This window comes from Notamacropus eugenii, chromosome 3 (genome assembly GCF_028372415.1).
Source record: "Notamacropus eugenii isolate mMacEug1 chromosome 3, mMacEug1.pri_v2, whole genome shotgun sequence".
In the NCBI taxonomy this organism is placed as follows: domain Eukaryota; kingdom Metazoa; phylum Chordata; class Mammalia; order Diprotodontia; family Macropodidae; genus Notamacropus; species Notamacropus eugenii.
Window position 1 is genome coordinate 23,517,085 of NC_092874.1, and position 14,091 is coordinate 23,531,175.

The window sequence follows — 14,091 nt, forward strand, 5'->3', positions numbered from 1 at the left end:
CACAAGCACCAGGCAGGGAGGGGCTCTAATGTGCAATGAACTGGACAAATAAAACCTTGCCTAAGCTCCAAGTTCTGCTCCCTCTGTCTGCCTTTGAATAAAAACTCCGCATCTTACTAAGGGTTGTCCAATGACCTTCCTGTACTTTTTACAAGTAGATGCTAGAAGGGATGTCACAGTCATGGAAGAAAAAAGGTTAAGCAAATCAGTGCTGAGATTTACAGCACTACTCCAAAAAGAGAGTGCAACATGAACTGGACATGAAATGAATTAGAATAATTTCTCTACAAAAATACAAACCCAAGACCTGGTATCTTGTGGGTCACTGCGCAAAACATGAAGTCATCAGCCATGTATGTGGCACTTCTAGCTTAATAATTCCACTTTGGTCATTAATGGTGAGGAACCACAAGGATGGAGCAGCACATTAGACATGGTGCAATCAGTTTGAGAAATACCAACAAATCCCAGGTTGCTTCACCTTTTACAGGTATATCCCATTCCTGTTTGAAATAAAACTCTGCCACAGACTTTATTTTCAAAAAGATTAGCACTGAAAGTTCAAGCTTCCTGTCTCATTCTTAATGTATCCACCACTTCATCCTTCACCCAAGGCCTGTTGAGTCACAGGCACAAGAGGAAAGCTGTTCTACACATCCCTCAGACAGGAATTGTCCCTTCATGACTGAAAATAACACAGCTGAAAAAGGAAGACAGATTCCATCAGGAAAACAAGCCTGTTTGTCGAAGAGGCACCAGATATGGAAGCAGAAAATTCAGCTTCTAGTCTTGGTTCCTTCCTGCCTCTGGGCTTCAGTTTCTCATTTGGAGAATGAGGTTGACCCAAAGGTCCCTGCCACCAAGAGACCTCTATGGATCACTGAAAGAGTCTTCCAATAGTTACTTGTCAAAGAGGATCAATGACATCACAGGGTAATGTCTTGACTCGCTCATGAAATGGATTTAAGCTAAGCAGAGCTATACAAAGCCTCTCTCTTCCAGAAACGTCCAAGTCCAGCGGCAAAACAAAAGTCAAAACGACTGACAATGGCCCTGGTTCAATCTCTGAGTGAGCTCTCAGTGCTGAGCAGCACCTGCTGCAGCTTCCTTCACAGCCATTAGGACAAATTATTCTCATCTACCCACTCCACTAAGGGAAGCCTTCACATGCTTGGGGTAGACAAGCCCTTACCTCACTAAAGGTTGTGAGGCCCATCAGTAACCCTCAACCTGATTGAGCCCATCTGCCGAGATGGTTTTACTAAGGTGTGATCACTATGCATGCTTACAGCTTCTTGGAGCTGGATTAGTCAGGTAGACACCCAAGGTGGATGAAAAGCCCTGAAAAGGGCCCAGTAAGCTCACACCAGAGATGCTAGTCCTCCATGTAACTGATATGCAAGGGTTACACAGGCACTCTAGGTACATGTCTGAACAGTGTCAATAATCCATATTTCCTATTTAATTTAAACTAGGTATTGTCCAGTAACAATGCATCAAAAGTTAAAACCATTTTCCTCATTCACTTGTATCTTCTGGAAGGCAGTGGGTGGGCACGAACGAAGAGGCAAGCAGAAAAGGCTGGAGTTATGCCACAAGCTCTTTTGTTGAAATCAATATTGTCTGAATCAGAGGAATTTGGGAAATACTGGTCTGTAAGGTCACCACTCTATCTGAACCTTGCAATATGTGCAGTTAAAGGGACATGTTATCCAAACCGATGAATAAGCCAAAAAAGATTTGCTCAACAAAGACCTGCTACCACTTCTTTCGGTCATCTTGTACAATTTACTTCATGTTTACAATCCCCTCAAAGAAACACGGTAGAGGCATGGTTTAAAAATCCAAAAATGTCAAGGCATAACTAAGTTCATGTGGAAATGCAAAGAAACTAAAAGCAGACGTCTTCAGTGGAACTGTATTTATCCTCTTCATAACCATCCACAACAGTTTTAAATACTATGAAATTGTAAGAGTCCTAGCAACTGTACAAACACTCCCCAAGTCAGGTAGTCAATAGAAGTCCACGTGGTAGGTACACGTCAGGGAAGCAAGCTGGCAGCTCTTCAGAGCACAGCTGTTACCCCACATGTTCCCCAGTTACTCAAAGACAACACTCTACAAAAAAAGCAAGCTCCTGATCTACCTGGAGGTGCTGAGTGTAGCCAAGATAAATTTTCAGTCTCTCCTTCTCTTGAGACAGTAATAACTTTCTTATATTTCTTCATAAATGCAATACCTTAACAAATATCATGACATCATTTCCCCTCATCTTTACTTACCCAGTGTCCCACAGTGAATAAAACCTGCCACTCCATGGCGCAATATAACCTAGAAGAGTGGAAAGAAGAAAAAGACCCCCCAAAATATCAGTGGCTTTGAAAATTAATTATTAATAATATGTATATTTACTTTACTTCTAGAGGGTCCTAAGTCGTATGGCTGGGACTTCAGAGTAGTCAATCCCTCCACTGATGAAGATTGCGACACTCCTCACATTCAGGTACAATCTAGGTTAACCACCTGGTGGCGGCTATCCTTTCTCCATGAGGACTCAGTGAAGGAGACAAAGAAAGAGTGGTTGCAGGAGAACCAGGAGAGAGAAGAGGTTAAAAGGAGGAGGGGGTTCATCAGCATCCATGGCTAGAGAGGTCAAGGAGAAGGAGGATGGAGAAAAGGCAGAGAGCTGTCCTGGTGCAATGCTGATACTGAAATGGGCTAAGAAGAGAACAAGAGGAGAAAGAAGGGAGGCACCTCTAGTGTGCACATGGCCTTTTGGAGGAGTGAGGCAGAGACACAAGACAGCAGTTCCTGGGGGTGGAAGGGTGGAGTGAGGGGGTTTTCTGCATGGGGGAGACTGAAGATAAATAAGTGAGGGAGTGAGCATGATGAAGGAGGGCAGCACTCCTCTCCTAATCTACACGATGTTTCAGAGATGTCCGAGAATCACCCAACAGTCATGTCTTCTAGTCCTTCAAGGCCCTTCATGACCCATCCCCACACTCAACTGCATAGCCTTGGTTCCAATGTCTTCTTTTCCTGCTGTTCTTCCTCATTCTGCTTCATCTCCCACCCCCTTCCCTATGTACTAGCTGTGCCACATGCTTGGAACACTCACTCCTCCACCTTAGTCTTACACACAAACACGTTCCTGCTCTCTCTAGATATCTGTGCCCTCTTTGCAGGAAAAAAAAATATGCTAAATCCACCATGTATATATTCTGTACGTCCCTATCCTCTTCTTTAACAGATAAGCTTCTTGGCGTTATAGTGGATGGCCTATGTAGTCAGCACTAATCCCATGACTCTGGGCTACTCTTCTCTTGAAGTCCAACTCCTGGAAGCCAACTGTCATCTTCTGTTCCCTCCCGATAGAGCCCAAGATTCTGCCTCCTTCTCTCTATGTCCTTCCATGTCCCAGAAAGAGAAGCCCCAGTCCTCCTATGAGCCTGACACACCTCTCACCCCAGCTTTCCTCAGGTTGGCCCTGGCTCTGCCTGCCCTTGATGATGCCACACCTGAGCTCTCCCTCCCTCCACTTCCTGCCCATCCTTCTATGTTGGCTCATGACAACACCTGCACACACAGCTCTTCAGACGGATCTCTTTATCCCTCCCCAGGAATGGTTTTGTTAGAATTTCATTCCTGAGGTCTTCCATTCCCTTCTGAGCTGACTCCCCCCCTACAAAATCTCACATCTTAGATTCTGCTCCTAACTTTTCTCTGCTTTCTGAAAATGTAGGGCCCATATTAGACTTTTATCGGGCTTTCCACTCTTCTATCACCAATTCTAAAAATGTATCCTCAATTTCCCTCCAACATTCCCATCCATCATTTCCACCCCACCAACTAGTTTATTCTTTGTTGTAAGAATCAGATTCTCAGAATGAGATGTCTCATTGTCAGCTTTTTTACCTTTAGAAAAATGAAATGACTATGGCAAGTCAAGAAATCACAGCTAAATGCACGTACACAAAAAGTATCAATGAAGTTAGCATAAGAAAGAAAGCCCCACTGCATTAGCCATCTCTGATGCCAGTCTGAGTGGCAATGTGGTGGTTGGCCATGTAAGGCTGGGAACCCCAAGGCCCAGGTGCAAGTCCTGCCTCTGGCTAACGTGTGCCAACACTAGTAAGACCAGAAGTTGGAGGGAAGGTGGAGACCTGGATGATTGAGAGTTCCCTCATTTGAGCAATCCATTACCAGTGAAATGACAAGTCCAGGCCCTGTCCCTGTCCTCAGTCTGATGATCAAAATGCACAAAGAATGACCCAGGCTCAGGCCCACCTCCTCTGTCCACTTCCAGCATTAGGATGGTTGGGTTCCTGGGCTGCCCTGACCCTGGAAAAGATGGTGCTGCGAGTGGCCAGGGCTGAGACCCCCAGGTCCCTGGCCTCACTCACAGCCAGCCCGGCCCAGGCTCCCCTCCCTTCCTCGCGACCACTGCCTCCCGGGGCCTCTGCACCAGTGCCCTGAGACTTGCAGTTCGAAAATTCACAGACAAGCATAAATGGATAACAACTAAAAACAGTATTGGAACAGTGGGAATCAGCAATTTTGCACAGGAAGTATTGGGAGATATAGTTTACTGTACTCTTCCAGAAGTTGGGACAAAATTGAACAAACAAGATGAGTTTGGAGCTTTGGAAAGTGTCAAAGTTGCCAGTGAACTCTACTCTCCTCTATCAGGAGAAGTAACTGAAATTAATGTAGCTCCTGCAGAAGACCCAGGACTCGTCACCAAATCTTGTTATGAACATGGTGGCGGATCAAGATGACTCTGAGCAACCCTTCAGAATCTGATGAACTGATGAGTGAGGATGCATCGAGAGATACATAACATCTACTGAGGACTGAACATTGGACCCCCAAATTAGCTTAAGAATACAGCCCAGTATAGTTTTGTCCTAAATTAGGGGTATATAGAAGATCAGCAACTTTAACACTTCTGAAACAACACCATGGCATGGAAAAAAACCTTCACTACTCAGAAATGACTGAATAAAAATGCTTTTTACTATTTGCACCTTTTGCACAACTTCTTCCTTGTAATTTCAAATTAGTGTCTTCTAGTTCTGAATTCACTGCATCATGTGTGGCAAAAATGAATTCTAAGACCACGTACTTCAGAGATAGAATTTGATCTGTAAAAAGCCTTAAATCAGTATAATGGCCAACTCCATCCATCACCAGTTTTGTTCAAAATACATTTGGCTTTCTGTCCATGGGAATAATTTACTGAGACTGGTTAGCTGGCTGGTGTCAGATGCTGTACAATACCAGCTTTAATTTTAATAAACTGCTTGGCTGAAGCTATTTTATACAGATGAGGCTTCAACCTTGCAGCAGAATAGGTAATGAAATTTAATAAACTTTTTAAAAACCTTGGGAAAAAAATGCACAAAGAAGGAATGCAAACACTTTAGGCCAAGAGTCATTCCCCAACGGATAGTCAAATTGCATAAAGCTCCCTTAGAAATGCAAACTATTGACAATTAGTTGAAAGATACGGCAAATTACTAATGAGAAATGCAGAAAATAGGGGATGGGATGTGACTGAGGACCACAACGGCTCAGGAAAAACAGATGATGCTTCTGGTACTTTAAGGTTTTCAAAGCACCTGATAGACACATTCATTCTGTTACATTAAAAATAACATTACTGACTCCATTTTGCCTTTATCCACCATTTTGTGAAGCTAAGTTTCAACTACTTGTGAGTCACCTGATTTTGGAGAAGACAAGATTACTACCCCTCCCAAGGGTCACCCAACTTAAGAAATGTCACAAAACTACACCTTTCCTTCTTACCTCAGTGTTTCCCAATACCCTTGATCCTGAAAATCCTGTTTTTTTACTCCCTCTAAATCATATATTAATTGTGTAGAAAGGTTTGGGGTCCTCAACTAGCAAAAGCCTTGTTTTGCACCCGCATGCATTGCTAAATAAATTGTCTACATGAAAATGTTTCTTTCCCCCTGAAAAACAATGCTATAAAGCAGCTCTACAGAGAGCATCTCTGCTTACAGATGAGGATTCAGGGGGCTCAGAGAGATTCAAAGACTTGTCCACTGTCATCAGGTTCTCCTCCGTCCAAATCTACTGTTCATCTGACTATTCCAATAAGACTTCAACAAGTGCAGAGTTAACCTTAGTAAAGGGGGGGGGGGGGGGCCCTTGGGATGGGGCAGAAGACAGGATGGAGGATGACCAAGAGGTTTACAATAGTAGGAGAAATTCATGTAAATCTTTTCAGTGAATTACGAATCAAAGGGGCATGCTAAGAACCAAATGAGAGGCTTGAAAAGAGAAGTTGTGGAATACCAGTTGTGGAGAATGAGACTGACTAAGAGGTAAATTAGGAGATTACTGCTGTAGCAATGAAGGAAGAGGAGATGGGAGGAATGATTTAGGACTGATAGGGAAGAGTGGAGTCACTGATGGAGAGGCAGGGAAACAAGGTGGGGGCAGGAATGCTGGGGTGGGGTAAAAGCAGCCTAAGGGCACAAGGAGGCCAAGTTCAGTAACAGGAAGAATCCTGACTGATCAAACCCAGGGACAAAAGATGTTAGCCAGAAGCCTCTGAATTGTGGGGACTGAGGGAGAGGTCACGAAGGCACTGAAGAATTGAAGTATCTGTGAACAGGAGATCTCACTGGCCTGGAAAACAACATTGTTTGCCTGTGTTTGCTAAGAAGTGACACAAATTCAGTGAGACTTCTGATCTGAATCCAGTGAGATCCTAGAGTTTTCTTCTCCCCTTTTAGAGTAATAATGTCTCAATAGTTAAGAAGGACCAGAGAAGTATTCCTGGGCAAGAAAACAGAGGGAGAAGAGACAAATGGACAGAGAAACTTGAACTGTGCGCGGGGCTGCACTCCTAACATGGTCTCTGCAGACAACCAGCACCAAACAGATACGCAGAGGGAGAATAAGTCTGGGGGATCCAGAGCCTTGACCTGAGAAGGCAAGAGGGGATATACGGCAGCCCAACTTCGCTGGATCTGCAGGGAGGCCTGAAATTACAACCTGCACAGCCTGAAAGGGGGAAATGGACTGGCGTCCAGAGGGCCAAGAGCCCAGTCATGGCATTCCTCACTTTTGGGATCCTACCTCTTCCTCCTCTTTAATCCTGCCTCCTTGGAAATTTGCCCCAGGCCCTGTCCTTTCCTAGCTGGTCACTCCTTCCCTATAGGATTACCATCCTAGGAAGTGACCAGCCATGCTTTGCACTCACTCTCTCCAGACTCTAGCTCCTATTTGCAAACTGCCCCCTTCCCACTCCCCACCTCCACATTTACTTTCCAGCCTCCCTATGTGTGTAGTCTTGCCTCATTAACATCTGGCAATGAAGGAAGAAGAGATGGGAGGAATAATTTAGGACTGATGGGGAAGAGTGGAGTCACTGATGGAGAGGCAAGGAAACAAGGTGGGGGCAGGAATGCTGGGCTAGGGTAAAAGCAGCCTAAGGGTACAAGGAGGCCAAGCTCAGCTACAGGAAGAATCCTGACTGATCAAACCCAGGGACAAAAGATGGTAGCCAGAAGCCTCTGAATTGTGGGGACTGAGGGAGAGGTCATGAAGGCACCAAAGAATTGAAGTATTCTTCAATTGAGGATACCCTGAGGGTAGGGACTGTCTTGGTTGCTTCTGTTGGTATGAACAGTGTCAGATACACAGCAAATTTAGCACTTTCCCATTTCTCTACAGACTAAGGGGGCAGCTATGTGGCACAGTGAATCGAGCATCAGGCCTGGAGTCAGGAAAAAGGGCTGCTAGGTGGTACAGTGGATGGAGCACCAAAGCAGGGGTCAGGAGGACCTGAGTTCAAATCTCATCTCAGACACTTGACACTCACTAGCTGTGTGACTTTGGGCAAGTCACTTAACCCCAACTGCCTCATCCTGGGTCATCTCCAGTCACCCTGATGAATATCTGGTCATTGGATTCAGATGGCTCTGGAGAAGTGAGGCTGGTGACCTGCATAGGCCTCCCTCACTTAAAAACAAAGTCAAGTGCAAGCCTTGTCATTATTTCTCTGATGGCATGGTCTTCTTTGGCAATGATGAGCATACAGACTAAGAAGGATCCCAGGCCTATTCCTCTTCTAGTACCATGAGTCATGTGGACTCTACATCCTCATGGGAAATGGGGCCCAGCAGTGGGGGCGAGGGCACTTGATTTAATCTGGGAAAGGACAGACACTTTTTCTGACTAGGAAAGGTCTTGGCTATGAGCAAGCCTTTTTTTGCGTTAAATAAAACCTTTTCTACACCCTCCCAACCCCTGGAAAGAAACTTTGAAATAAAAACTTCTAGGAATAAAGAAGGGCTGGGACTCCTTGAAAAGGCCCTCCCCCGCCCCCCCCACTACATCTGGCATGTTGTGTTTAGTTCTAGGGGCCACGTTTTAGGAAGGCCACCAGATGTCAAAGGCCTTCCAGTTTATAGCATATGGCAGATCAATTGGGACATCACTGCTCTCTTCCATTATCACCTGAAAGGTGTACCAGAACTGTTCTATTCTAAGAGTAAGGAGTGGGTGTAGTTTCAAAGATTCCAAGTGATGTTTCATATCAGCTAACACTTTCAGCTATCCACAACAGGACAGTGGGGGCCAAACTGAGCCTGTGAGGGCATCTATTGAATGTGCCACAGATGCGATTCTTTTCCAAGGAAAGGTAGGACCACATGGTCCATGAGATCACTTCCAGTGCTGATGCCACTCACCAGTGTAAGTCAAGTAAATCACGCTCAGGAACACAGCCCCTGCAGCAAGGGACACTCCCAGAAAGAAAAGAGTCTGAAACTCTTGTTTTGTTAGTCTGTCTCTGAGATATTGGAGGAAGGCATATGCCTGGATCAGTGCAAAGACACCTAAAGAAAAGGGAAAACATATTTATGAGCTGGTGCCATCCCAAAGATTAGCTATTTGTTTCCTAGAGTAGTTTCTAGGAAACCCATTTAAAAATAACCTTTTCACAGAGTCTATCTATGGGTTTTAAAAAATATCAAACACTTATTTTGATCAAAATGAAGACTGCCTTTGGAATATGTTAACAAGTCCAGCTCTACCAGCTAAGAGAAGGAGACATCTCGTTCACTCATTCTGACCCTGCTCTCCAGAAAATCCTCTAAGAGCCAGACAGGTTCTTTTTGCTCCTAAAATTATTCTCATACCCCTCTCTGGATGTATATAGGTTACTGTCAGCTGAAAACCAGGAAAATAAATCATGCTTTTGACTGTACCAATCCCATTCCCCACATTGAATGCTTCCCCTCCTACAACTTTCAGTGAGATGCTAGTTAAGAAAATGTATATCAGAAAACTAAGCCCCTTAGATTTGCTTTGTTTTAGTAGAAAAGAAGATGGATCTTTGACAATCTGGAGAATCCTAAAGGGCTGATAAACAATTAACATTTATAAAACAAGGAAATAGTATGTTAATTTTTTTTTTTAACTAGAAATACCTGCTCTGGAAGCTAAAGCAATATACAAAATTGACTAGAATGATTTAAAATAAAGGGGCAGGGCAATAAAAAATAAATATATAAATTCTCTTAAAGAATTAATACCTCAAATTGCATAAGAGCTGAAATTAAATCATCTCATTGAATAAAAAATAAGTGCTATCCCCCTAATTATTCTGTATATTTTGCAAAATCTAGATTATCAAAAATCTAGATGAAGAAAAAATTAGTACCAAAGTAAATGTGGCCACAATAACACACAAGCCACACTGGTTTTACTGCACTTCGATTTGTGTATTAACAAAAAAATGTCACAAAATGACCATGTGGCCAATCGCGCAGGAGTTATGCTTCCCACCAAATGGACGACAGTCCAGCTGAAGGTGTGTAAATATGGCTGGTGGGGGTGGGGCTCAATATACTGTTTATTAGATCACTTAATACTGAAAGCATTCTTCTTTTAATGAGACCACCCAAACTAAAATTACAATTAAATGCTGTAGCCAAACCCGTTAAAAATGGGAATGTTTATCGAACAATTAATAAACAGGTTACACTGTACTAAGTGTTTGTGGCTATGAAGCCAATGCCAGGTACACACTAAGCAAACCTTGGATGAGGCTTCCTGCCATCCTGTCTTTTTTTTTAAGGTAGTACTAATTATTGATCAAGGGTTCAAAATGCAATCGGACTTAATGCACAAGAGAACATCAGTAATAAAAGTAAATCAGCATTTTTAAAGAAATGCAGCTCTATATGCCAGGCAAAATTCTCTTCTGCTTCAAAGTAATGTTTCTAAGTGAGGAGAGCTATCTTTTTCATCCTCCTAGTGTTTCTGAGCACAAGAGCTCCTGATCACATGAAGGCATGTTTTAAAAATCTGCACAATGGTAAGGTTTAAAACTTTCTAAAGGTTTAACTGGCAAAAAGTATGTTTGCTTAAGATGGTCATAAAGGGCTTCATTCTCTACTCTGGGTGGACACACTCCCTTGCCTTGTGCCCAGATAAGACCATCTACATGAGTTTATCACACAGTGTTTCAGGGAGCAATCCAGGGGTGGGGCCCTAACCTTGAGAGTGGCCAGAAAATGCCCAGGGGTATTTCGACTCTTCCTTCTAATTCAAGGATTGTCCTAGATCCAGTCATTTTATAGTATCAACAACTATAGTTCAGCAACAACTGAAAATCACAGTCAAAAGTAGGGGAAAAAAACCAATTATTAGACTCCCCAACTCCCAGTCTTGGGAAATATATTGAGCAGTCACTGTACACCACCAACCGCTCCAAAGAATTCTGCATCCTGTTAGACTGACAAGAATTTGTTCTATAGGACAGGTATACATAAAATTGCATCAAATTCAAGGAATAAGGGTTGCTGGTGAGGACGTGCACACTGCAGTTCACTGAGAGCTAAAAGTCAGAAAGGTGCCTACCTGTTGTGGAAGCTTTTCCTTTACAAATCAGCCAGGATAATGAAAGGTGTCAGGTAATTTCTCCATTGACTAATTTTACTCATAATTTTTTTTCCCAATTAAGAGGAAAAATGAACCTCCTTTGCGTACCTGCGGCAGCCATGTGTTCACTTGTCCTGATTGGCTGGAATCCCACAAAAGGTATTTGCATGGACAGTATCAGACCCACGATGTAGAAAGTGCTATATGCTACAAAGACAAAATGGGAAACAAATTAAATTATACCTAATGAGCATCACCAGACTCTTAAGCAGACACTTTCATTTTTTCCTTAAATTCTGAGGTGACTGTTTAGTTTGTTCATAGGATTTCTTTATACCATTTTATGTGACTGGGAGTTACTAAACAGTTATTAAATGATACTGGCAGTTTCCTTCCCTACACCAACGAAGTCACAGTTCTGGGAAGAAAAAAATTCTTCTTGACAAATACTGTGTGATTAGTGAATACTATATTAGAGCCAAGAAAATTCCTTCTTTCCAGCAAATTCCTTTAACTCTGAATTCTTCAGGGTTACTGTTAGCTGTCCTGTGAGTGGGGAGGCCGGGGTCTCTCTTGGCTACTCTGTAACTGTTTGACTGCTCTCTACCTCGGCAGGCTGCAGCTCCATCGTAAAGAGACAGGCAAGGCTTCACGTTACCAACCTCTCAGATGCCGGTCAGCAGGTACAGGGGGCACACATCTTGTCCTTTAGGAGCTAAAGCTATGGCCTTATCAATCCTAAACACCCATGTGTTACACCATCTTCTCACTCAACAGAAGTATAAATGTATAAAGTTGCTTGATTCCAAAAACCCCAGGATACTTTCTATCCTTTCAAACAACAAGTTATAGCACAGTTTCATTTCTGAGTTAAGGAATGTCAACAAGGTGTTTCATATTTTTAAGACAAAAATCTCTACAGGACACTGACCAATACAATGGTGAGGGAAGTGGCTCCAGTCAGCACCTTTATTTCTGCACTTTTAGAAACATCTAATGGGGAGCAGGGGAGAGAGGGAGGGAGAGAATTTGTAGCTCAAAAAATCTTAAAAACAAATGTTAAAAATTGTTTTTACAGGTATTTTGGGGAAAAACAAAATATTAAAATTTTTAAAACCCAATATGGCACTGAGTACATATGTCTTATATTTATAAAAGAGGAGTTTACAAAACAGTTATGTCTGGGATAATAATAAAGGGCTCTTGGCTCTACCCCGATGTTACTAAGCAGCTACTATTACAACCGTCAGGAGGTGCCACCAATTTCAGGTTCATCTATAATGAAGAGGAAGCATCTCCGAAATTACAATGCCTCCATTTCTACACACACTTGGATTTTTAGGACTGCACCCAGTCTATGAGGCCAGGTATACCAGCACCATCAAGTGCTTGGCAAATAAACTTCTCTCCTTATTTAAAACGTGCAGTGAATGATCCTGAACAGCATGAAAAACTACTAGACCACAGAGTAACTGATCCTCATTTTAGCCAAAGTGGAGAGGAAAGAAGCAGCCAGGCACCCCCATCTCTCAGGTCCTCTCCAGCTCTAAATCTATGGCCCTATGAGCCTTAGAAAGATGGGCAGGAATCCTCTAGGATTAAAATTCATAAAAATCCACACAAGGGAGTAGCTGTGGCCAGGAAGCCATTTGAGAAAGCATTCGTTCTGCTTGTCTGAACATTTACCGAATGCCTCCTTATAGCAGACCTGATGAACTGGGGGACACAGAGAAAATGAGCCCCAATCCCACCAATGCCACACGTAAGGAAGCTGAGACTTGAGGAAGGAAGAGAGGACACAGCCACCTACAAGCAACTGCACTACCAGGTGCAATAAGGAGAACAAAAATCACCCTCTAACGTTTACGAAGCACTTTCTTCAAAGCCCAGTAACAAAGTACAAATATGATCACCTCTATTTTGCAACTGGGAAAATGAAGGCTAATTTAAAGAAGGCTGAAATTATCTTCAGCTAGATCAGGAAAGGCTCTGTGTCGTTGAGAATCAGCCAATACACACAAAGTTCAACTGATTTGAAATAGTAACATGACAGCATGTTGAAGTCAGATGAGATTTCCTAGTGACAAGTTCAAACAGAAGGGAAGAGACGGTGTCATGGTGAAGTCTAGAGACCAATGATACAGTCTTAGCCCAGAGTGCCTCCATGCAAATGGGGGATCCAGGCACTGGGGAAACCAACACCACTACCTTTGATGTTCCATGGGACACCGAGAAAAATTATGCGAAATCCCAACCCTCTAAGAGTTTAGGAGCCAAGAGAGAAGTTTCTGTGGCTTGATTGTAGACACCAAGAAATCTTCTCAAGAACTAATGAGGCTTCCTGGGCAGCAACTTCCTAATGCTTGGACGGCTCCAAACGAGGAGCAGGAGATTCTCAATCACATACTTGGCAGGCACATTATCCCCAGCAGACACTGAGCATATCTGCTGAACTGAACAGACTAAGGTGGTTTGTTCTCTAGATGCCAGAAATGAGGTGACTTCTAGTATGTGTGGGCAGCCCAAAGCAGCGAGTGTCTGCCACTGCGAGCAGGGCACAGTGCTAACGTGGTCACTCCATCCCTTTTAGCTCTCAAGGGACAGACCAAAGTCCTGGGGCCCTCTTCTCGCCTCCCTCTATACTATTTCACTTAGAGATCTCATCAGCTCCCATGAATTAAATTACCATCTCTGTGTTCTCAAATCTACCTTTCCTGACTCAACACTTAAACTCAATATGCCTCAAACAAAATTCATTATCTTTCTCCCTCAACCCTTCCCACCTTCTTTTTCCCATCCTCCCAGTCCCTCAGGCTCTCAACCTAGGAGTTGTTCTGGACTCCTCACTCCCAACATGTTGCCAAGGCCTGTTGATGTCACCTTTGCAGTATCAACCTATTCCCTTCCTGTGACATATTTCTCCACCACAGCCCAGCTACACATAGAGATGATAACCATGATAAAGAACTCTGAAACCCCTCTATCTGATCACGATTTGCTGTCATCACGTCTCTACCTTGTGGCTCCCTGAAGACTGGCTTTCATCTTCCCTGTGGCTTCCAATCCCTCTATCACTAAGTGATGTGCCCAGGACATGCCCTGGAATGGCTATCCCCTTCTTCATCTTGACTCAACCAGAGTTGTTGTGATCCAATTGTTCCCTTG

The 14,091-nt window shown here is 43.4% G+C and overlaps 1 protein-coding gene across 1 annotated transcript in view; it reads right to left on the reverse strand.

The window, feature by feature from the left end:
- Nucleotides 1-14,091, reverse strand: part of STT3B (STT3 oligosaccharyltransferase complex catalytic subunit B) — a 95,581-nt gene that overhangs the window by 13,993 nt on the left and 67,497 nt on the right. The window contains exons 6-8 of the mRNA XM_072651113.1: nucleotides 11,035-11,133; nucleotides 8,730-8,876; nucleotides 2,283-2,331 (exon numbers count right to left, since the gene is read on the reverse strand). Of these exons, the coding sequence (XP_072507214.1) occupies nucleotides 2,283-2,331; nucleotides 8,730-8,876; nucleotides 11,035-11,133 (295 nt within the window). The remainder of the gene's footprint in view (nucleotides 1-2,282; nucleotides 2,332-8,729; nucleotides 8,877-11,034; nucleotides 11,134-14,091) is intronic.